This window comes from Ambystoma mexicanum, chromosome 2q (genome assembly GCF_040938575.1).
Source record: "Ambystoma mexicanum isolate Mex_15411 chromosome 2q, UKY_AmexF1_1, whole genome shotgun sequence".
NCBI lineage: Eukaryota > Metazoa > Chordata > Amphibia > Caudata > Ambystomatidae > Ambystoma > Ambystoma mexicanum.
Window position 1 is genome coordinate 105170936 of NC_090924.1, and position 25620 is coordinate 105196555.

The window sequence follows — 25620 nt, forward strand, 5'->3', positions numbered from 1 at the left end:
AGCATAGCGTGTACCGAAATGTAGCTATTCAAAGTAGGGCGAGTGGAGCACAGGAGGGTTGGGGGGGCTGAAGGGCTAGACTTTCAGAAGGAACGAGCAAGAGACTGTAAATGGAAGGGAATAAACCAATACCTATAATTCATATTTAAAAACATTTAACCACTCAGAGCATTATGAATGTCTCTTGATGCATGCAGAATTACATATGTAATTGATGGCTCACATGAGATGAGGCATACCAATCTAGTTATCCAAGGAACCTATGATTCATAAAGAAAAATGTAAAAACTCCTAATCAATCGAAATATTCTGAAAAAGTAGTGATCTATGTAGAGTACAGATGTAATCGAAGGCTCACATGAGATAGAAACAACAATCTCAGTAACTTAGTTATCAAAGAAGGCTCACTCCCCACTTATAAAAGGCATGCGTTGTGACCACTCGCAACCAGAATATCACATAGATGTTCATTAAATGTACTCGTAAGGATCCACATAGATACCTACTTGAGTTTAATAGTTCATATCACAATAAGCAATGCATAATCAGCTCTTCATTCATGCCCCTAGGTGCAAGAGAATCCAAACGATGCACCCAAAAGGCTTCCCTCTGTTCCAGTCGTCTGTGGATGTTACCTCTGAATTATTTCGTATTGATGACTTCTAGGACCTGGAATCTCATTTGTACCATAGAATGCCCAGGTTCCATATAGTGATGTGTCACTGAAGAATTCATATTGCCAGTCCATATGCAAGATCTCTGCCCGTTCCACCAGACTCTTTTCTTGCCATCTGCCCAACATTGTAGAGTTCACATGGGCACCATATGCAATGAATCACATATTCAGACTTGCATGTAGCATAACATCTTAAAGGAATCTTCTCTCCAGTTCTAGGGTGAAACGCAACACGCTCTTTTACTATACTATTGCAGTTTCCGCAGTTGAGACAAGGATACGTCCCTATGCGAGTTGGTACATGTGCTACTCTAGTCTTACTGTCAGAGTCAACTATTATGGGATTTGCTTGTTAGTACTGTTTGTAGGCAAATACGGAGGGGCTGGTAAAAAGCCCTTTTATCCTCTCATCAGTTGTAAGTATTTGCGTATGTTTAAGGATGCTGCTTTTAGTCTTGTTGCTCTGCAGAGAAAATTTGGAAACATAAACAAGAGATGATGCTGCCTTTACAGTTTGTGTATTTAGTAATTACATTCTGGTCTTGTCAGTGGTTTTTCACTATGGATGCCTGAAGCTCATGCTCATTGTAACCGCTGCGCTTCAATTTCTCACACAGGTTAACAAACTCCTCTGCATTGTTGAGTATCGCTAACAATCCTCTTTATACTCAATAACTGTCCATTTGGGCGGTTTCTTATTGTGTTGGGGGATAGGGAAGGAGGGGTTGCAAACTCATCCAGTGGAGTAAGTAGGTTGTTCCTGTCAGTTTCTTTGGTGTACAATATAGTGGACATACTACCTTCCTGTACTAGAACCGTAACATCTAAAAAATGTACATGAGGATCGCCAATTTGTAAGAAATTCTGTAGTGTATCTAGTGTGCCATGCCAGATAGCAAAAATTTCATCTATGCATCTGCCCCAGAATTTAAGGTACTTGTGCCATACCGGATGATTGTGTTGACTTTCAAACTCATCCAAAAAACAATTTGCATATAGTGGGGCTATGGTGGCCCCCATGGCTGCCCTGATGTCTGCAGGTAGTGGTGTTCTTTGTACCTGAAATAAGAGTTCTGTGAAATAAATTCAAGCAATATTAAAATAAATACCTTGGCTGTTCCTATATGTCCTGCCTGCATTAATATCCATTCTACAGATTCCTGGCCCAAATCGTGGGGTAGGCTTGTATACAGACTGTTCATATCTATAGTGAACAGAAAATCCCCTTCAACCAATTGGACAGATTCTAGTAGTTGCAAAAAATGGGTGGTATTCTTTATGTATGTAGCTGTGTTTTGGATTAATGGTTGGAGAAAAAAAATCTATATTTGCCCCTAGTGGTTGTAATATACAATTAGTTGCAGCAACTATAGGCCTCCCCGGAGGATGAGTGAAATGGTTATGGACTTATAAAAGTAGCTAAAAGGTCAGAACACTAGGGTGTGATACTTAGGCGATATACCCCAAGGTGGCGGGCCCTTCCTATGGCTACCGGCCCGCCGCCCAAGTTAAGGTCCCGAGCAAAGTATGCTATGTGGGTGCAAATGTGTATTTTTTTTTAATGGAAAGTATTGCACGGAGAGAAAATACTCCGTATGGAGCCTCTCTTCTATTTCCATGGCGCCAGCACGGGGGCGGGAGCAGCAACAGTTGCAGTGGTGGGACTTGCCACCGTAGAAAAGTGGTAAGCGAGATTGTGGGGCAGGGGCTCAGGATTTTCTTTTTAAAAGCTGGGTTGGAAGGAGATGGCGGATGGGTGGGGGAGCCGTCCATCAGGCGGCGTAGAACACAGGCTTTCACTAGTAGTATCAGGGTACTAATGTAAGCTATTCTTTAGCTTTCTCTGTAATCCAACCCATCTCTAAGGCAAACTTGGGAATATTGCTCAGGTTATTTTGAATATCAAACGTAGGGTCTTCCTCAAGAGTAGAGTATGTATTCCAGTCTCTCAGTTGTCGATAACATTAATTCTCATAACCTGAAGTATTCTGAATAACTAATGCTCCCCTTTGTCAACTTCTGATTGCTCTCTTTGCGTAAACATATTCCAACTGTTTGATCTTTTTCTGCGGATCAACACTCTTCGTGGTCTGCACTGTCTCTTTAGCGAAGTGCTGAATCTGCACTGTTTCTTGTGATTTGAGCTTTGAGTTATTAACATTTTGTAGGTTACCATGTGGATCCTTACTAGATTGTGAAGGGGAATTGACTGTTTCTGTTAACAAACACATGACGACTGATATCTGTGGGATTTTGGTTTCTGTCGGAAACAGTATATGCCTCCTTATCTGTGGGGTTAGAGATCTTTCAGATAAATGGATACTGTTTTTTTTTTTTACTCATGAGAGCTTTTGCCCTTGTATTGGGTCATTATAGTTATGTACAAGGGTTTGTGTGTTTGTTCGAACATAATCACGAGTACATTTTGTGCGCATCTATGTGATATTCTGATTGCAAGTGGCCACAACGCGTGCCTTTTATAAGTGGTGAGTGAGTCTTCTTTAGACCAAATTGGTAACTGAGATTGTTTTTTTGATCTCATGTGAGCCTTCAATTACATCTGTACAAGTACATGGATCACTAAGTGTTCAGAACGTTTCAATTGATTAGGAGTTTTTCTGTTATATTTTATTTATTGGACATTTGTATGGCACCTATACATCAGAAAGTGTTTCCAGGCGCCACACGACAAAAGAGTAGGGGGAACAGGGGAGGATATAACAACAAGAAGCGGTCTTACTAGGCCTTGTGACATTCGGATCGTGCAAGTGCAGTCATTAGAAGTGCATGGGGTGGGTAGAGGAGGCCCCAGAGTTGAGGCAGTGTAAGTGCTAGGGAAGCCCATGGAGGGAAGTGCTCAGGGAGGCAGGGGGTACGGGTATAGGTGCGAGGAGCAGGCGTGGAACAGACTCTGTAGGCTAGTCATAGAGAGGTGCCTGAAGGCAAGTGCTGGTGGTGCGGTACTGCCAAAGACTGGTAGGAGGATGATCTGGCCCCAGTAGTACTCAGAAGGGACCAGGCAGCCAGTCATTGCAACAGGAGGACATTAGCAGGGGATGGGGGAGAGGGACGGAGGAGAAGAGGACAGTCTTGGGGAGTTTCCGCAACTTTAGGAGATCCGGCTCAAGTCTGAGAGGGCCAGGGAGGCCATTCCAGAGGAAGGCTTCTGCTGAGGAAAGAGATCTACCCCTCCCCCACCCCCAATCTCTGCTTGGAGAATTGTTTGACCTGCACAGTGTTAGAGCTAGAGGACCGAAGGACTCTATCAGGGTATTTAGGGAGGGAAAGTTGGATGTAGCGTGGTCCCAGGCCCCAGAATGCCTTGTGGATGATGTAGAGGATTCCTTTATAAATCATAGGTTCCTTGGATAACTAAATGACAGAGATTTGTTATTCCCCTTCTCATGTGAGCCATCAATTACATCTGCACAACATCTCTGTTGTTTGAAGTCCTGGGTCCGTGGCCATGGCGAGAGAACCATGTAGACACTGGCGAGCTCAGTGCTCCTGTGCTTATCCATTGCATCCTATTATCTACAAGGTATGAGAAGGCTATTAGTCTTTCTGATTCATAGCTATGCAAGTCACATTTAGATTTCCTTGCTACAGCTTTTTTATTGTTACGGTTTCCTACAGAGTCACGATAAAGGAAGAGTGGCTTGTTTAGAATTATTCTTGTTATTTTCCTACTGTTAATTTGAATGCTGATTGCGTTCATTAGTTAGTGGTCTGAGAGGTATTTATAGTGCCATACCTTAGAACAATATGCTTGTTAGGTGACTGGTTAAGTGGTAACACTGTTTTTTGCTTCAATTTTTGTTCCTACAGGTGTGATTTTGTTTTTTTTTTTTTCAAGCACACATCTTTTGCATGCTAGTTAGTGTTGATTTTTTCAAACCGTCTTGTGTATATTTCCTTTTGTTTTCTGTGTTTTTTGTTTTAAACATATGCATTGTTTTTTTCATGTCTGTTTATATTTTATGTGTGTTATAATTTAGATTTCACCGTGAAGAAGGATCTTTGAGGTCCGAAATGCATTTGCCTATTGGTATCTGCATACATACTTTAATAAATTAAGGCTTATTTCAACCACTGAAATAATTAAAAGACTGTAGGTTAATTTTAGATTAATTGATGGTTGTAAATAATATGGTTTCAAAAGTTTACTAAAGTTCATAGCAGTATTGCCCGAAAGGTGTATGCGCTGTGCGCTGTAGGCCCAGGACTTCATTTCTGCAAGAACCTGCCAAAGAAGTTTGTGCCACAATTTTTTGACCCTTTCTGTATCATGCAGTGTTGGTCGCATGTGGCATTTTTCCTATAGTTGCTCTCCATTGGCCTACCCACGCTGTTCAGTGCATAATTATAGAAGCCATACTGCATTGACCCCTGTCATTGGGTCCCCCACGTGTTCTTCCAAATCCGGTTAATGGTGAACAGGAGTATGAAGTCAATGACATCTGACTCTTGGGTGTGAAGAGGGTGTTTGTATTTCCTTATTGATTGGAATGGATATGTTGCTTGCGATCACACTTGAGAACCAGCCTCGCATGTGCATACTCGTTATTTTGTGTAATGCTTCTTCCTCTGCTCCCCCTGGAAAACTTGAGTTGCAACTGACCTTAGTGGAGAGCAGAGTGTTATACTCTCTGAAGTCTGTGTTCAACACTGGTAGCTCAGCGCAGAAGGCTGTGTTCCTTCGCACATATTCTCCCTGCTCATCGGTGCCACCATGTTTCCTGTGATATGCATTGTCGCAATTCTGATCATGTCTGGTACAAAGCATGCTCTCTCTCGTCATGATAACCCCCATTGCGAGGCAGAGAACGGCAACCTCACAGTAGGTGGATCCAGGTTAATATTGAGATCAGTATCTAGATACTTTCGCTTTTTTCCTGGATTTATTTGTGAACACAGATAGAGGTTCTGGAATTGATGTTTAGAATGGAGATAGGTTTTTGATCATACACCATGACACAATGATGACCCTTACATTCACATCGGTTTTTTTGTTGTTATATTGTCACAGATGTGTTCCCTGAGGAAGGACTTTCTACAGTCCAAAATGCATTTCACTTTCACATTTTCTTAGATTTTGTCTCCTGATTAAAATGTGTATTTTATGAGATACCATTGTGTATATGTTCATGCCATTATTTGTCACAAATGAAAATATTGTTGTTGGTTAAATAGTTTCTTTAAACAGCGGCACAGTTTGCAAGGGAACACACTGCACTAGTTTTTTTTCCCCTTGGTCTGAGGTTGTACAGATATATTCTTTTCTCACTATCCGCGAAAGTGGTGAGCTGTCGTGCTCCTATTGTGTGATTCATAAGTATCTATAACTATACATAATGGAAAAGATGGTGCCTGCTTCCCCAGTGACCAACAGTTTAGCTTTCATGTCATGTTCTTTATAAGTGCAATGCCAGCCATCTGCAAGATGCGTCGCAATTTGACCAGTTCTAGAGACTGTGGCACTTGTCCTGTAGTTAACTTGCACCTTGTCGACACTTCCTGCCTTGCCCACTCTTTATCTTAAATGTTCAGTTAGCCTTACCTGCTTTTGTCTCCCCATTTTCCTCGTACCTGGTCTTGCCAACCTGTCGTCAGCCTTGTTTGTATGTACATTTGATTCTTCAGGTCATCTGCCTTCGTCTAGCCTCTGTGGGATTTTCCATTGAGTGAGGGTAACGTACAGTTCTTCGGCGCTGGCTCCTTTTAGGCACTAATTGATGGCTGTTGGGTAAGCTTTTCTAAAGTCCAATTGGTATTGGACCCTACAAGACATATTCCTTGGTGTTAGGTACCCCAACTTCTAATATAGGCCTGTACTACCCAAGGTTTGTAGAGTGAAAGAGCAGCTAGGCTTATCTTAAGAGGGGGAATGTGAGCTGTAAATCAGTACAAAGAAACCAGAATATACATAGATCCAAAGAAACACACACTTGTAGTTATCAAAAATAGTGATTTATTTTATATATACACACAAGGCAGTTATAACGTAAAGGAATAATTGTTTCTGCTAGAAACATCAAATGTACATTTAGAATAGTAAGGAACTAAAGCAGGTGAGTATATTATGTACTTTTCTTATCCACACACAGAGTGACTTCAGTTAAGGTCAGTAGAAGTACTTATTTTAAATTAGCTGCATTATTCAAGTATAGGTAGGTTCGAGAATGTAAAGAGCAACAATCACAGGTAAGCAATACTTGTAGCAACTCTTATAAGTTTTAAGCAGTCTTTTCTCTAGCAAGAAAGAAGTTCATAAATTCAGGTTTTGGAGGGAAACCAGAGATGCCAAAGCCAAGAGGGTTAGAAGATTTACTGCAAGGGAACCAGCACTGCCAACGTCAAAAGGAGAGCAAGAGGTCTGATGCAAATCTTCTTATCACAGGCATGTAACACATTAGTTGGTATTTGTGAAAAGCGCAGGTGCTTAGGAGAAGCCTTCCTGTAGGGCACAAGCTGTTTGGCGTGGGCAACTGCAAAGGGGTGAACACCCAAACACTAAAAACAATGCTCCAAAAGCAAAGGAGCGAAACGGATGTCTTTAGGTAACATTACCAACAGCCCCACAGTACCTTGAGAGTGTAGAACCTGATGCAGCTGGACACCTTCTGGATGCACGGCTGCAAACCCGGACTCCCAGTCCTAGTCCATAGGGACGAAAGGGGGATCCTAGATGGGCTCCTGCAGCAGCAGTAGTTGAGAGGGGGACTATCCAGCACAGATTTCTTCATACTCTCGCATTCGATCGTGGTTTTGGTTACTTTTTCTCTGCACCAGTAGCTAACGATCAGTGCTAGTTGGAATCTTAAACTTTTCTCGGTCCTGCACTCTGGTGAGGGAACTTTTGAGGAGAGGATTTGTGCATCTGGAGGTGCACACGAACGCCACCAAAGTTCCAGCGAGATTGGTCAACAGCAAGGCAATGCACTTCAAGGTGGCTGAGGTACCCCGGGTATTCGGATTCTGCAGCCCAGGAAGGTAGCAGGATGTTGAGGGATGACTCAAATTGAACAGTCTTGAGGCTGGTTATGCCCACCAACCCAGAGGAGGAAGTCATCCTTGGCGAAGCTTCCCTGTTGATTCAAAATCTTTGGTCAGGGCAGCAGCTGTATTTCAGTGGTGCTTCTGTGGTTACTGGAGGTGTTGCAGGCATCTCTGGTCATCGTCTTCTACTTCGGAGCTTCAGTTCCAGTGGTTGACTTAACCTTCTGTCCAAAAAGCCATCGCCTTTTGTGCAGGAACCCATTCATTCAGTCATATGGACCTGTCAATCACCTGGGAATGGCTGTCTGCCAAATTGAAACTGGTTCCAGCCAGGCATACCTTCAGACAAAGGCCAGAGATGTTTTGGGCTCCTCCTTCACCTCCTGCCTCGGCAAACACAGAGGAGCCTTGGCGGGTTTCACAAACGGATCCCGCCAATGGCAAATCTCAGAGGGCCCATACCTACCTAGAATGGTATAAGAAAGGTCAAGAAGGAACATACAAACGAACAGTGTGCCCATCTCAAGGAGACTGGGCCATTTTGGGAAAATGTTCACCCATGGGTGCTGTACTGCAGTTGTGAAGACAGCCTGCGAGTAACTAACACAAAAATGGAAAAAAGGTATCCACTGCCACCAGCTGTATCGGTTTGTCTGTTACTGTAAATATAAAAGTTATAGCAGCAGTTGGAAAGGAATTACATTGTATCCGCTTAGCACTCTACTTAAGGTGGGATGTGCCGATCCCACAAAAAGAAAGGTATGAAATAAAAAAGTATCATATCTTTTGGAACAGTAGTTGTCAGGAAAAAGTAATACAAATAGGAAGGCAAGCCTGAGGGGATCCTTAGTGAAACTGCACTTAGGGTGCTGCAACAGCTTTACAGATGCCTGTAATGAAATACATGGAGGAAAGCATGACTCCATTAAAAGTAAAAGAATACAGTAGCAGACAAATAGGGTTTCCATCTCAGAGCAAAAAGAATGAGTGGGTGGTAAAAAGTTGCATTCACTCGGCAGAGTAAAGCAAAAAATCCCAGAAGTCCAGCAAAAGTGCTGAGGGTCTCTGGGGTTGAAGGTATTTGGCACAAGAAATTAAATTTCTCCCTAACAATGGCTTTGGGGCTGCCGGATGTTTGTGCCAAGACGTCCAGGAGCCGTTGAATTTGAGATTGATCTGGATGCGCTTATGAAGACTTTGCGGGATTAACTACAAGTTTGACATAAGAAGCCATTGTGAATTCGGGGGTATGCTCCCTGAACATTAGGCGACCATTGAGACCTGAGGGAATTTTTCAGAACCGAGATCGAACACCTGGAAAGATGTGAAGGTACTGAAGAAGGCTGAATTAGGGAAAAGAAAACCCCATTAGCCGAAACTTTAATTCACATACAGGAATGGTATTGTATTTGTAGTAAATTCATTTGTCACATGTTGTTGTATGTGCTAATGTGTTTTTGTTTTTTGCTTATGTTGGATTAGTATTTGAGAACATATACTTGCATGTGTTATAGGAAATGATTTTCTGTAAATGTATATATTTGTGGTTAAGTTATTTACGATGCATTAGGTTGTGGATTTGTGACTGTTATTGTTTGAGAATTATTAAAATATGTTTTTGATACTCATTGAATAGATTTTCGTCATAACTTACTATTGGTCACCTTAAATAGAACTGATTATTAAATCTGAATACATTTTGAGTACATAGTGAATGTCAAATAGTTTACTATACAAGGGAGTATAGTGATTTACTTGTATGCCTTCTTCTCACCACCTTCACCTGGCTGACCCTAAAACCTTCAGAGCCCATCTCCCTCACCCGCTTTCAGTGGTTTCACTGTCCAAATACCACGTAACTAGTGGGTGTTGCCTTCTGTGGTGTTAGGAGCCTGCGTCACCACAGGTTTGGTTATCACTGTTACCGACATAGTCATGGTAGGTTTTGAACACTCCATTACCAGCGCACCTTGACTACTTGACAACATCATGGATCCCCTTGAATGAAAACAAGCCTGACAATCCGGTATGCAACTTCAGGGCTAAGTGCTGCTTTCCAAGTGGTGCCAAGTTACTTGTGCCTTCAGTGAGGGTTTGCGTGCTCCTTGTGCATCCGGTGAAGAATACATTTCTAATTCTGCAACATGGAATTGCCATGCTCGCATCACCTGCCACTTGTTGGGTTTTCTTTGAGAAAAAGCATGTCAACAGCACTGGGTGTGTCTTCCGGGACATCCTAGTGATGTTGAGTGAAAACTACCAATCTCTCCTGTCTTCAATGCAATCACTGAATGCTATTATTCCGTGTCTTTGTTTCAGGCAGGTTTTATCTTCATTATTTATCATTAAAGTATTTTGTTAACCTCTAAACGAGTTCTATCTGTCCTTCTAGTCCACCATTGTGTATTTTTTGGCATTTGATGTTGTACAGTAGCAGGTCTACTCTGTTGCCAAAATGCGCGCCCACCCAGATACAGACACCCCCCTTCTCACTCCAAGGCATATAAGGGGAGCACACCATCACCTTGCTGTAAGTGTATGCAGGGAACTATCGATGGAGATTTTGCAGGACGGTCTGTGCCCGAAGAGCCCTGGAATGGACTCTACACCTGGTGAAGAAAGCATTGAGGATAGAGAACAGGAAAGAAAGGGGGATCTCGATTCCCTACTCGCTTCCTTTTGCCCCACAGATGGAGCCCACATACTAAAGTGCTTCGGCTATTAACTCAAGCTAGCCTGAGGTTAGGGCAGCTCCCAGCGATGGAAAAGAGTTAGGATCTTGAAAAGAGAAGGGTTTTGTGATCTGATACAAACGCTTGAATCAAATGCTTCTGTTGCACCAACGTGATGTAAAGACTGTGTAGTCAGCAGGGTGTGTTGTACAGTAGTGATGGGTTTGGTTTACATCGAAGGGTTGTTTTCAAGTGTGCATTTTCAAAAGCAGTGATTGTGATGGATAGTTGTGCATCATAAATAAGGTGCCCGGTTTTATGGTAATTATTTTTGCGCTGCTTTTGTCTGGATTTATCATATGGATGAATTTTTCAGTTTTAAAAAAACAAGAAAAAAAATCAATTAAAGTCTGCTCTGAGCAGTCTTTTCAAATCGAACTGTCAGCCCCTGCGACTCACACAAGTGCGCGCTGGAGCTCACAGGCACGGTCGGGCCAAAAGGGGAGAGATGCGGGTGCCCGAGGTAACTGTTTTTGGTGTGTTAGAGTGTCTGTGTGTGTGTCTGTGGGGGATGACGGGAATTTTTGTGGTGTGTCGAAGCAAAGGAGAGTGGGAACGGGTAAACGTGAGTGTGTACACATTTATGTGTGTTTGTCCTAGGCATAAAATAAGCAGTGCCGCATAGCAATTTGCTACGCAATTCTGTTAGTTTGCTGATCAAATGGACAGTTGTGTAGCAAAGATAGCTATTTAAGTTGCCCTCTCCGATGAAATCACAGCTCGTCCTGTATTCCTCTGTTGCCCTCTGTGCTCTCTTCCCCCATATTTTCTCTGTTCACTTCAAGTCCTAATGGAGAGAAAGTGCTGCAGAATCATCTCCTCCGCTCTTTAAGTGTCAAAGTCATGTGTGGGAGTGCTAGGATACATTTCTTTTTCAAATAATTGCAAACCAGAAATAATCGGGCTGCTACTTTTATTAAGCTTTCTATATCCGGTTTGGCAAATGCCAGTATTTGTCAACTTTACATTTTTTCAAGAAAACAGTCATGCAATTCCATTCCTAAAATGTAGGTTGTTACATAATAGTATTAGTGTATTGATACTGTAAAACATTGCATAATCTCCTTGCTTTACAGTAAAGTTTAGTGTATCTAAATTTCATTGCGTCAACTAGATTTCATTTTGTTGGGGAAGTTGCATCATATTGACGAGTGAACACTTTTGAAAATGTACATGATCAAATACTTTTTATGGCAAACCTAGTTCTGTAACCTGCAGGTTGCATACATCTTGCAACTGGAGCTCAACCCATGAGCGAACCCATACTCTTGACATTCTTTATTATCACCCAGTTGCTTTTTTCCAGGTACCCGTAATTTGAGATGACCACAAACTACAATATTCCATCTAGTTTGCCCAGTTCTCTGCCTGCTACGCAATCCACTCTGCTTAGTCTTTCGTTCCTCTTACATAATGAATACACAAAGAGAACTAGATGCTTATGCAAAGTAGTGATCAATAGTTCCATCCAATCTCTACATCTACAGATCTACTGCAAGAGCTCCAGAGCTCGCTTTGCTTTATGATTATGATTGCATTATATATTTCCAGCTGCAGGAGACAGCTGGCTCAACTGTTTTCAGAGCCTTTTTATCATATATATTAATTTGTGTCCATTCATGCATCTAACCTTTCACATTTTACAGACACTCAGCTGTGGTTCACAAAGTCTTTTCACCCACTCGCATAGTCGAGAACATTTTATGAAGGGCGAGAAGCATTTGCAAGAGATGTTTGAAACGTTTATGTAACATTTACTTTGTTTGCATTAAATGTCAAACAAAAGTTTCACTGTGCATGGCTGGCCTCTGGGTGACAGCAGTGTGCCAAATAAAGCAGGTTTGTAGTGACATGCACCAGTGTACACACATCGCATTTTAAATGTGTTGTCCTCCATTGCTATGGGTCGAGTGCATTTCTCTTAAGTTGAATAGGGAAACTAAGATACCTGACCTCCAGGTCTAGCTGAATCTTAAAGAATTTGCAAGGCCTGACTCCTCTAACTAATGTCTTATATCAGCGGTACGCAAAACTGCTGTATTGTTTCTCATTTCATGTCTTGGGTACAAATAACATCTGGTGACATTAACAATATTAGTACAACATTACGAAATAGACCCATTTGATTAGCAATCAAAAACATGTTAATTAGCAAACTCTGCTAATCAATTTTTGAAAACTAATTTATGCCTTGGTGTCAATGTACCTGGGGCAAGGGTTGCCGTGGGTATAGGTTCCTGAGGAGGGTTGTAGGGTTGAAACACCCCCGGTTGTGTGCTATTTCCGCCTTTAAAAGGATGCATACAAATCCACTGAAATAAATCAGTCTTTTTGATTTGCGGCCTTTATATAGCGGAAATATCACATATAACTGTATTTATCCACCCTTATTATTTATTGGAGGAAAAAAAAGGTTGGAACTGGTATTTTTCTAAATTTTTATTTCAATTTAAAACATTTGTATTTTTGTTAGAACAAACACACTCACAAACATACGGTAGTGAAATGGAGCTGGATTCTTGCCAGTGATCTTAGTGTATGAAAAGAAATAGTGGAACTGTGTTCCCTGCTGCCCTGCCCCGCTCCCCACACACCCCATTGGCACACCCCCTCCCGCGTGCAATCCAAACCCCATACCTGGTTCCCGCCTTTCCTCAATTCTACCCCCACCATTGTGTAAAGGCTGAAAGAAACACAGCAAAAGAAAATGTAAAATGCTGTTTAAAACCCCCATTAACTGTATTCATTGTCCCACCACAGCATGCAACTTTACGCACCCTCCCCTTTCTAATCACCCTCCATTCGCACCTCTTAAGGTGCACCACTTCCAACCGCTCCCACCCACTAGGACCATGGGTTCTGACATCAGATGCAACTACATTATTACTTTGCAGAAGAAATGGCTACTCCTGGGACACTTCATGGCAGACATGTAAACGGCTTCAACGCGGAAATCGCATAATTGTGTTTCACGTCACAGGCTGCCAGGATGCAAATGTATTGGCCTACAAGGCTTGGCAGACAACATGGGGATTCGCGCAAGGAGACCTGTTTTTCTGTATTTTACTGTTTTTATAAATACATGCAGATGGAAAACCGATTGCTTTCCGTCCGTATTGATGTGTCAAAGCGGTCAACTCGGAGCCTTGTAAATACATGATTTAATGGTTGGTCTGAAGTGAGCGGGAGTATTAGATCAAAGCAGTTTTAAGCAGCTGCTGTTAGGGAGGCGTGGGCAGAAATGACAAAGTTGAGCAAAAGCGTTAAGTTTTGTTGGTAAATGTGCATGAAAATGTTTGTTCATATTGTATCATTTGCACACAAGCCATTCTTTGTGCCTGCTGCTAAAAGGCCGAACTGTAGGGTGACAGTGCCTGATCTAGAAGCGTGTATTATTGATGCTGATGTAATCCTTTCTTCTCTGCAGGCCTGGTACTGGTGACGGATGCCATCACAGCCATGGGACTGGGCCCTGGCAGGCATACCTTGGGCCAGCAGGTGATTGAGATCGAGGGGCTGAATGCCTACGTGGCTGGTGAGTGCTCGCTCCACTGCTCATCGGCCAGTCTGCTCTCTGGGCATTCACCTCAATAATGTATGTAATTGCATGTATTTTTCCTTTCTCAAAAAGAAGGAAAGGCCGAGAGACGGAGGTCCAAGCCAGGTGTGATGGAGAAGCAGAGGGGGCAGTGGGAGAATGAAAGGGGCGTGCTCTCCTGACCTTTTACGCAAGCGCATATTGGTTCAGACGAGCACATACAGCGGCATGGTGTTTGATTTTGCTGTGTCATGGTGCAGCCAAATGAATAGCAAGGCTGCTGTACCCTGCTCTTCTTAAATATGTGTTAAGGAAGATTTTCATAACGAAATATGGACTAAGTAATTTACCACCCAACACTGTTTTTATGGAAAGCCGCCCAGTTCAGAGTTTACTTCTGGCGGATGTGGTTTTTCTGGAGTACGTCTTGGGGTATTCCAGAAACCCACCGCAGCAATTCCAACCTTCAATGTGAAACTGAAAATGGATAATCCACTTTAGTGGTTCATATCCCTACTGCAAATTTTGTAATGCGCAAAACTATCAATTCTGACCATTAAATGGGTAAAAGGTGGTGGGATGGGGGGAGTGGGGTGAATCAGACATGCACACCTTTTCAACCCCTAACTATGGCCCATTCTCAAAAAGTTTAATAAATATAATGGAAGTGCCCGTGCTTTCCTTCTGCACATGGAAAAAGGTTGGACCTCCACCTCTGATGAGGTCAAAATTGCCCTACTCTGCTAACAGTCTGCCTGAAATACCTCCTGCAGTATTGCAATGGAATGGCACTCTGTGTTTGACACGACCCTGAATTGGGCATGCAGTAAATCCGGCCGTATTTGGCAAATTCCACCGGATTTACCACTTCTGCCCAACTTGTAATGACCTCCTTCATGTTTCTTTCAGTTTGTTTATTTAGGTTTATTTCTAGACCTTTAGTTGATTGTTTCTGGTGATTCGTCTTCCTCCGCAGCCTGACGCACTGACATAACTGGTAATAGCAATATAGAAAGAAGAGTAAGGGTAGGACAAGGCCAGACTTTCCACATGTAACAATGTCATTAATTAGTTCTTTCCAAATTCACTCTAGCGAAGAGATCTGCAGGTCTCCTTTTTTTTTTTCTCTCCAGGAACCACAACCCTGGCAGGCAGCATCGCTACAATGGATATGTGTGTGCGGCACTTCTGGGAGGCTACAGGTGAGCATGTGTGGACAGTGGGATCTGGCAAGGGATACAGAGGTTGTTGTGTGAGAAAGTGTGCCATATGAAAATTGCTTGGCTGTAGCTCTCGACCCCTGAGGTGTGTGTATCGTATACATGTTATTAATGAATATATTCCGATTGTGAATTAGGGACTCTCTGGTAGAGGTATTTTCAAATAAGTGTTATTTTCTCAGATAAATAAGTGGCCTGACCTCTCCCCATACTGTAATACGTAAGTGCAAGTACTTTCATTCTTCATAGAATTCTGTAAACCCGCCCCCTCCCAACTCCCATGGCCAAAGTAGCTCTTTCCAATATTGAATTGGCTTTTCCGTTGGCACGGTGTAGAGGCACAGGATGTGCACCATCTATCCGTCTTGAATATGTCATAAAGGAATTTGGGTGCGCACATTCCTTATATTCCTAAATAAGTCTGCATATGAGTCAATGTTTTTCCTACTATAAACACTTCATCAGGGCTCCAACTTGTAAAGAAAGAAGCCGATTTCCCCATAGCATTGGCAAAGTAAGGCTGTGCCCTCTCCAGCACCTTTTCTATCAGTTTTGAGTTACAGCAGTTGAAGGGAATTCAGAGGCATCTCAAAGTAGCTGTTAGAATAAATCATCTTTTGCTCCTACCCTCCTTTATATATTTGACTTCTTTTAGATTGGTCTGTAATTGTCTGTCAGATTCACATTTTCCCCTTTGAAATGCTTTGGCCCATGTCATCTTTTCAGAAATGTTATTGAAGTACTTTTTGGGCAGTAGGACTTAGAAGCATGTTGTAATTTGTATATTACACATTTTGCAAACCAAATTTCAGATAAACCAGTCTCTGACTAACCAGACAAAAAGGCCAAGACATTTTATTTCTTCTGATTACCCTGTTTCTGGCAACCTTTAGTTTCCCAGATTGTATTTAAAAGTGTTAAAATATCAAGTGCGATGCCCGCCAAACCAAGGCACCTCCTGGAGAGAAAAGCAATGCTACATTTACCCATTCAGGAGCACTATGACTACAGCAGCCTGATTACATGCTCCAACTGTTTAACAATGAATTGATATGTTTCTTGCCCACACGACTGGTTGCTGACAATCAGGATTCAGGTCCGATTGTAGAGGTGGACCAGCTCAGGGGAAGTAGCCCATCGTAATGTTCGATAGATGTTCTGCACTGCGTAGCCTCCCAGATTTAGACCTCTGTCACAAGACATTGCCATGTTGTTGGAGAGAGGGCAGGGCTCACCAGGATGGGCTTCTGTGATTGAATGAGGGGCTTGTTTTTGTGCCCATCTTCTGTTCCCAATCCATTAATCCCTGCAGAAATTCAGGGACAGCACTTGCAACACCTTGATATTCATAGCACCAGCTGGATCACCCTGCACTGATTCCTAAACTCACTGGGCCTTCTTGCCTTGTATAGGACCCTCCTGTGTTAGCAGAAAGAGTTCATCCGGTGTATTATGTGCCCTTCAGTGGTGTGTAGCTGGTCTGATCCATTAATTGATATTTGATGCAGAGGAATCACCAGACAGCTTGTGATTTATGTGACCTTCTCTACATACATACTTTATTCTTATCAGAAAAGTGATTCCGTTTGACTGGACCAGCAGTGGTGGGGTTAATAATGATGTAGGAAACGGTCTGGCACCCATCTGCAACCTTAACTTATTATGAACTGCAGTCCCCAGTCCTTTTCTTATTTCCCTTAGTTCAAGGTCACATCCTTGCAGGCCATCAGTCTCTGTGATTTTATAGAGTTCTCCCACACATCTTTCCCTGCTCTGTGTCTTTCTTGGCTAGTGATTGGGATTGTTGGGCTTTTCCGGTGGCCTTCACCCCAGGTGTTAAGACATCAATCACAGCATACACAGTTGGATGCCAGGATACTTCACCTCTTCCTCTCATGCGTAGTCTCGCAGCACAGCCTTTGAAACTTAGACTGTCCTAGAGATCATCAACCCTACATTCCTGTCTCTGGCTCCCCTTTAGCTCATGCTGGAGTCCCTCTTGGCCAGCTTTGGAGTATTCCTCTAGCCCTCCCCACCATCTTGCATCCCACGATTCTCTTTCTCCTCTGACTCAGTCTCTCCCTTCCCTCCTCCAGTCATTTGTCCTCTACCTCCACGTAGTCACTCCCACTCCCCACTCGTTCCTTTCTCTTTCTTTTCCCTTTCGATGTTCTCTCTCTGCTCTAAACAGATACCTCACCTCCTCCCTCTGTCTCTATCTATATCTTCTTCCTTGGAATCCTCTCCTCTTCCAAGAGGAGTTTTTCTTTCACTTCCTCTCCTTTCCTTCCCCTTTGACATTCCACCTTCTCCTCTCTATGTGAACTCCTCCATATCTCCACCTCCCACTCTGTCTCTCCCTCACCTCATCAGTTCCTTTCCGCCTCCATACTCTACTTTCCTCATCCTTCCCTTGCTGTCCTCGCTGGATGCTCTTCCTCCACTGCCTTTTTACTCCCTTTCACCTTCTCTTCTTTTTGCCTCTTTATGTCCCTCTTCCTCTGCACCATCCTGTCACTACACATTCCTCCTCCTCTCCTTCCACATTCCTCCTCCTTTCCTTCCACTCTCCCTTCCTCCACTCCTTCTCTCCTTCGCCTTGCACTCTGCTCGCTCTAGAACCATCTCCTAATTCCTTCACTTCCCCACTGCTGTGTTCCCTTTTTATATGATAGTGGGGCTTTGGTCTTTTAAGTGTGATAAGTGCAGCAGCAGTGTGAAGGTCAAAAGTGGGTTTGCATATTGATCTTGGGCAGATTTGATTTCTCCAGGTGAGCTTGCTTGAGCAGCAGACTTTGCCACGACCCCGCCCCACAGCGTTAAAAAATGGCTATCAACCATCCTGGAATAAGGCAGCACGTCCCTCCTGTCCAATTCATTCCACAATGGCACAGCTGAGGTGTATGCTGCTGAACTCTTCCTGAGGTTCGAAGTCAGATTTCGCCCAAACGAGCCCAGGTCTCCACATACTGATTCAAGCTGGGCTCACTGTAGCTTTCATGGTGCTTGTGGGCATTTATCTCTCTGATAGAGGAGACTCACTAATTTTAACATGTGGCTCACGGATTAGGCATGCTTCCCTGGCTCCAACAGGTGTCTTTGGGGGTAATGGTAAACCTTGCCTGTTGATCATGGTGAGGTCCTTGGAATGGTAGCAGATATTTGCCATACTAGGCTAGGGATTAGTTGAATGGCCGAGAGGAATAGCATATGTACTGCTCCAGGGGTCAACATCATGTAACTGGTTGATGTCCTTGGCCTCCAGGTCTCCCATCACTCATCACCTAGCATCTCATGTGATGTCATCACAGAAAACAATGAGATGTTTTGGATAACAGGCTTGGTGGTATGCCTACAATACTCAAGCATACCCCCAAGGAGAAATGTTATATTACAGAGATCATAATTTAATAAGAGCACCTAGACAAACACTGTTTCAGCCAAAATAATGTATTTACGCAATAACCATTAATTGTTGATGTGCGGCATTGTATCTTCTTTATCAGCAATGTCTTGCTTCCCCTGAAATATAACTAAGAGTTCCTGCCCTGTTAGTTTACAGCATGCATCATTCTTGCATAGTTTTTAGTCAAGTGTTTATGTGGAACTTAATTCGTTACCTTCCTTGAATGGTTCTATATGGAGGAATACACTGCACTTTGTGATCCTTCATATGATCTTTACAAGCAGTTTTATTTCTTTTTGCTTTTTTTTTCTTAGTTTGTTTTGTTTTTTGATATAGTTAACGTGCATCTCTAGGGATGATGCTTTTGATACTTTCTCATGCAGATTACGATTGATAAGACAACATTTAAATATCAACATATAATAGAAAACCTTTGTGAAATGCATCTGTGAAACAACGGTGAAAAATAAATAAATATGAAAAATAAATAAATCATAGCAAATGTTAATGCAATTAGTTCATTGTTTTTTTTCCTTCTTGTCAAGAGCATGTCTTGACCAATCCTTGGTATAGGTCACTATGGATAGTGTGCAACTCGATAGGATGGTGAGGAGTTCTAGTTGGTCCTTTACCATAGAAGTTTCGGCTGGTAATGTGAGCGCCTTCGACTGGGCATTCGGATTGGTGATCTCTGTGGTTGGGGAAACATAAATTCATATGTGTCACCCACAGGCTCTAATGTCTAGTGTACACATTATTGTATAAAAACATTTCTTAGATAAGAGGTCCTTGTTCCAGAAAGGCTGGGTGGGGTTAGAGGACTTGCTAAATGTCCTCTTGCTGTCACTGACCTGGTCTGTCCACTCATGTCAGCTGTTGGACTCTTATGGGAAAAAGGGGGGGGGCTAGGTTTCCTGCTTTTGGGTGGTTACTGCTGGGCACTTCTGTTTCTTTCTGTAGTGCATGGGATTTTCTCTTTTGGGAGACAGAAAAAATGTGTTGTGGGGCCACCATTAGTTTGTGCATGGTGCTCTCTGGGCATCACAACTTGTGTGTGTCTCAGTTTTTTTTAACTTGGTTACTGGAGTGCAGCGTTCATTGTGTTGGCCGCATCTGTGGATGTTCAAGATGTGTGGGCTCCAGGTGGGCCACCCTGATGCCTGTTCAGTTAGTGAGTAATGAGGGAGCCTTTCAGCACAGATCGGATACAGAAGAGTTCCGAGTCCAGCAGGCGTGGTTCTCGCACGCCAGATCTGAGATGGCTTACTTGTGTTCATCGATGTAGCAGCCTTCGATGCCAACGTCCATCCGGGGCTCGTCTGTCTGCTCAGACCGCTCTGTGTTGTCGCGGGTAGTGTTGCAGCAGCGCGTCGGCGCCTTCACTTGTAATTAGGTCATGTAGCGCATACGCAAAGCGGGAGAAGCGTCTGTGATCCACCTTCCTTTCGTAGCATGACCCATAGTGGTGGTCAAGGGAACCTGGCAATGGATTGTGATTGAAATTGAACCTGTACAGATCTTGTTTGGGCGACAGCGTGTTGAGTTGTTCTAGACGAAGCGTCTGCATTCGCTCTACGGTCTGTAGCGCAGCACATTGTGGTTGTCAAGGGAACATGGCATCGGAAAGAGATGCAAAATGTGTGGCTCTCATATCTGTGCTGTTCTGTTGCGGTCAGTGTTTGGGCGAGTGTATTGAGCTTTCCGCTTGACTTTAATCATACTTGTATTGGCGTTGTGCCCCAAGGCATGGGTTTGGTTTCTCCAGTGGGGTCTTAAGCTGGTTTCTTGGTGGTTAAGTGGCCAGACTGGACTGGAGATTTTGGAGAAAATGTTCTTTATTCCTGGTCGTTGGTTGTTTTAGCGACCTACAAATATTGGTGTAAGGTTGTTCAGTCCAACTATCCTAGTTTTAAGTTTGTGGATCCACCATGCTTCTTTATGTGATAGGGCATTGCTTGTTTTGGTGGTGTTTTTTTTTTTTTTTACAAGGTCCATAATCCACCACTTAATATAGTCATGGCCATGTTGTAGTTCCATATAGTGAGACCATTGGGGCAGAATGGGTTTTGCATCTAATCCGGTAGAAGTGCTCCCCAATTCCTTTGTTCAATGCTCTGGTTGTTTGTCCTACATATTTGAGTCCACATGGGCATTCATTTTTGTAGATTGCATTTTTGTTTTTTTGCAGTTAGTTTTTTATAGTCCATTCCTTTCCTGCCACTTGGTAAACCTGCAGACTGGGCAGGTTCCACGGGGATGGTGACCTGTAATTTCTCTTAAATTCCAAAGCAAATTCTGTTTCTTTTGTGCCAAGTCTGGGTTGGGTGAGATATTCTTTCAAATTCTTGGCTCGTTTCAGGGCCATTCTTGGAATGGGTTCTCTCGGGATACTTAGCTTTATTAAAGGCCAGAATTGTTTTTTCTTTTGATTTTGCTAGAGTTTGGACCAAAAGTGGTTACGTAATATATCATCCTTGGTTGTCTTTCGTTGGGGCTCAGAAGGGCTTCCCTTTGTATATATTTGCCTCTTTTTTGTGTTGTCTTGAGTAATTATTTAGGGTATTCACCCATAGTCCATGCCACTGAAGGTTTACCCTTCAGTTTTACACCTATGTCGTGCTTCACCAGTTCGTTTTTTATATCTCTGGCCCCTTGCTTCACCAGTTCGTTTTTTATATCTATGGCCCCTATTTATTCCAATAGCTGACAGCCTGAGGGTGGTGTCTACTCGGGGGGGGGGGGTGGAGGGGGGGGGGGAGCATTGTGGCATATGTTTTCTCTTATATCATGTTGAAGTCTATTTTCAAATTGGAGCAAAACGATGAAATATTTCAGACAAGCCACTAGATGGGGACTTTGAGGAATCCCAGGGTATTGTCACTGCTTCCATGGGGTAAGCCCCTTCCCATGAGGCCAGGGAGGTGGAGCCGCTTCCCGATAGTCGCCTGGGGGTGGTACTCAGTGGGCAGATCTCGTAGGGAAGGAAACCCTCTGTTGGACCAGTGCCTATCACCTTGGGAGAATGTGGTATTCCCCTGCCCTTATTTCTGACCCCTCCTTCCTTATAACCCACCAGTACTCTGTGGTGCCCCACACCTCTATCTGTCTATGTAGAGTTGTGTAAACCATGTCCCAGGAGAATACTGAGATGAAGAAGAGTGCCACTGAACTCTGTGATTATCATCTGAACCGTACTCTGACGAAGAGGAAGGCTGGAGCAATGAAGAATACCTATGGAACGCAGCATACACAGTCTAGTTGCTGAAGGCTGCCTATTGGTCTCCCAAAGTACAAATTAGAAGGACTGTGCTATTGGTCAAGCCTGTCCCCAAGGAACCGAGAGTGAAGTTGGAATGACGAAGAGGCATGGGAGGAAGCTGAAGACCAGGATGACAGTGAAGAGAAGCCACTGTCTCTAAGGACACTGGCCAGAATAGTCGGGCCACGAGAAACCATGGACGTGGAAGAGTTAGGATGCCTCCTGGAGCGAAGCCGCCCAGCCCGACATGCTGAAGCAGGGACGCGGACCACAGCGGGAGCAGAGCGAGAAGGATCGTAAGCTTGCCCAGAGAGTCGGTGAAGCCAGAGAAAGACGCCACGCAGCAGGAACCCGAAAACAAGGTACGGGTGCTGCCTGGGTCAATGAGAGGGGACCAAACAAGGGGAGCCTAAGGAGGGCTGGGGACCCAATCCAAACTAAAGCTGATAATACATATGTCAAAGACCCTAAGAAATATAAAGACAGAAACAAATGCTGCATTAGTAGACACTTAGCATACTCTCCTACAAAGTGTCCTGAAAACCCAATACAAAGGGGTCTGGGACCCAAGTAAACCATAGAGGCAAAGCCAAAGTAAATGGGTCAGGGACCTGAAAGAGATACATAGGCAGAGCCGAGATAAGAGGACCCTGAGAAAATCAAGAAGAGCGAGATTGGAACAAACTGTATGTATAATATCCTATGTGGAACAGTACCTGGCAGGAGAGTACACCAGGTCTGTTCAGTTGCACATTAAATGAATCTGGGTTAGAGACCCGGCGAAAGCAACACACCTGGATCTGGGACCCATATGAGGTTGGGCGAGGCCCTGTGAGACAGGCATGGTATCAAGAGAGATGACACAGACAACATAAGTGCAATTGTAATGGAATTCCCTGATGCAGGATCTGTTCGGATGCGGGGAGGAGGGAGACAGCAAAGACCCCAGGAGAACAGAGAACCAGTAAGCGAAAATAGGAAGGCCGTGTACAAAGCCCCAGAGTAAGACAATACACGCACTAGACTCGGCGATTGCCCAAACGACTGTGTTGGACAGGAACAATAAGGTCACCTGAGAGTTCCGGGACAGTGGATGCAGGCCAAAATCAGTGAAATGTGCCAATGTGCCAGTTGTGTTATGTTATGCGTGTTTGCATGTTATGTTTTTGTTGTTGTTAGAAAATAATAAAGAAATAAAAAATAAAAATAATGTGCAATTCTAAACAAAACTTTATTAATGATAACGTCTAACTTGCCCTATACTACAATGGGATTTTACCTGCCTGAAGAAACCTAAGGAAAGTCTTGTCTGTAAGTCCAAAATGAGTCTGTCTGTGTCAAAACCTATGCTTGTCCTCACAACTATAACAAAACATGTGGGAATCTTTCTCAACAAAATAGAAGTGTTCAAAAGTAAAGGCTGAACTACTTTCAGCTTGAGTTCTTCTTGGGTTCCCTGTTTCAAGTTCAACACAGTTCCAGTAAAGACTCAGTTTAAAAGTGTTTGATCAAGTTCTGAAGTTAACTTCTCCAAGTTGAAATGTACCACTATTTACACAAAACGAAGGTCCGGGAATTCTTTCCCAAAGTTCTACTATAGCACAGTTCGCACAAAACGAAAAGCCTGGGGTCCACTTCCTCAAGAACCCATTCTCCGGTAGCACAGTTCACACATAATAGAGGTCCTGCAACTCCCTTCCCCAAGACTAAGTTCTTTGGTTTTTTGACTCTCAGGGTTCCCTTCCCAAGACTTCAACATAACATTCACTTCAAATGCATCACAGTTGGCACACAATGGAGGTCCTGGCACTCCCTTCCCGAAGACTAAGTCCTTCGCTCGTTTGACTCTCAGGGTTCCCTTCCCCAAGACTTTAATATAACATTCACTTTGGGTTTTATCTGCTCAATAGTTCAAATGAAAACACTGGGTCCAATTGACCCTCCTTCAGGTTTACTTCACCGAGTATTTCACAGTTTGTTCATCATTCATGGTTTTCTGGTCTAGGTGTAGTTGTCAGAACACACGGTCCGCCCATCACAGGTCACGCAACCAGTAGCTATGGATACTAGGAGACTTTCTAGTCTAGGCACAATTGTCGGACCACACAGTCCACCAATCAAAGGTCACAACCATATGTCTCCCCAAAGATGTTGGGCCCCTTGTACACTCTTCTGTCTTGGGCTTTCACTGTATTCTTTGTAGCCCTCTTTGATGCCAGTTCTTGGTTTGTAATATATTGGTGATTCTTTCTCACGTTTGCAACTCTAATTGGCAGTCTTTCTGATCTTTCCACACATAATGCTCACCACAACTCTTCAATCCTTCATATGCCTTTGATTCTGTCCATACTGCTCTTAATTGTTAGTGCTGGTTGACATATCTATTAAAGTGTTCATTCACCATTCAGCATCATAGTTTACTCATTTGACAGCTTTCTCATTTGACAGCTTTCTTTCAGTTCAGCATTTATTACACATCGCATTTACTTGTGTTCATTTGAATGGCAACTTTCTTTCAGTTCGGTATTCAATATGAGTAGCGTTTACTTGAATGCAGGAATCGTTACTTTTGTAAAGTTCCTTCGGAGTTGCCCCGGGCTCCAACGTTTAGTTTGTTCGACGAGCACGTCTCCAGATGGACCGGCACCTCTGCTCTGCTCCACATGCTGTCCGCATCCCTGCCGTCTTGCGCAGCTTCAACTGCACCCAGGCTTGGGCCTCGACTGCTTTTCTTACTCCTCTGCTGCCTGGCAGTGCCTGCTGCCCTCCTTCACGGTAGAGGGTTCCCGGTCCTGCTCCCCTGGCAGGTCTCTGGGAATCATCACTGGCATGTCTGCTCCTTAGCTCTGTCACAACACAGTGATTCTCTTTCCTCTCTGTCCGCTCTCTGCTTTTGGGCTCCAGCTTTTATACTCTTTATCATTATTAACAGGCGGAAGGTGAAAAAGTTTAGACTCAAAGGCCTGACCTTGTGTAAGGCTGTTAGTGTGACATGTCCGACCTTCATTACTAAGTGCATGCAGGTCCCTCATCTTCATCCCAGTACCAGAGTGGTGTTTACCATAGGAAGTGTGCATTACTCCTAGTGGCCTCTTCCTCGTCCCAGCACTTGATGGAAGATTACAGGGGAGAACTGGAAAGGACTGTGAGACAGGCATGGTATCAAGAGACGACGCAGACAAGTGAAACACAGTTTGAAAACTTTTATTCGCAATGGTCAGTCAGTCCAAAACACAGTACTGTTGGTGTCGAAACCTATGCTTGCCCTCACATCTTTAAGAAAACAGGGTATATGATTATAATTGGTTTTTTATAACGCGCTTAAGCATCGTCTTGCTTCCAAGACTAGCGCGTTGCCACTGAGCTATACTGCCGTGCTGCCCAAACATGGGATTTGGTCAACTCATTAGTGTTCAAAGTAAAGTTAATGTGACAATGGAGCTCTTCCGTAGTCCCCTTCCCCAAGTTCAAGATGCTCGGGCAATGTTCAAAGTAAAGTTAACGTGACAGAGGAGCTCCTCTGCATCTTCTTTCCCTGAGTTCAAGGCACTCGGGTTTAGAAAGTTCCACAGGTTCTCATTATTTACTTGGCAATTCAGATTTACTTGACAAAAGTTCACAGCACCCTTTTCTTGTCAGCATGTACATCGGCAACAGGTCTCTCAGGCTTCCCGAGCCAGACCCTCTTGATTGCTCTGTAACTCGCAAGTACCAATGTCCAATTCAAAAAGTCCTACTAGCAAAATGTTACTCTTCTCTTGGTTCCTGGTGGGACTCCCTTCCCCACTCT

At 43.5% G+C, this 25620-nt stretch overlaps 1 protein-coding gene across 1 annotated transcript in view; it reads left to right on the top strand.

Annotated features, from left to right (window-relative positions):
- AMDHD2 (amidohydrolase domain containing 2) overlaps positions 1 to 25620 on the top strand; it is a 296791-nt gene that overhangs the window by 230558 nt on the left and 40613 nt on the right. Inside the window, exons 8-9 of the mRNA XM_069646953.1 lie at positions 13835 to 13942; positions 15079 to 15147. Coding sequence (XP_069503054.1) covers positions 13835 to 13942; positions 15079 to 15147 — 177 coding nt within the window. The remainder of the gene's footprint in view (positions 1 to 13834; positions 13943 to 15078; positions 15148 to 25620) is intronic.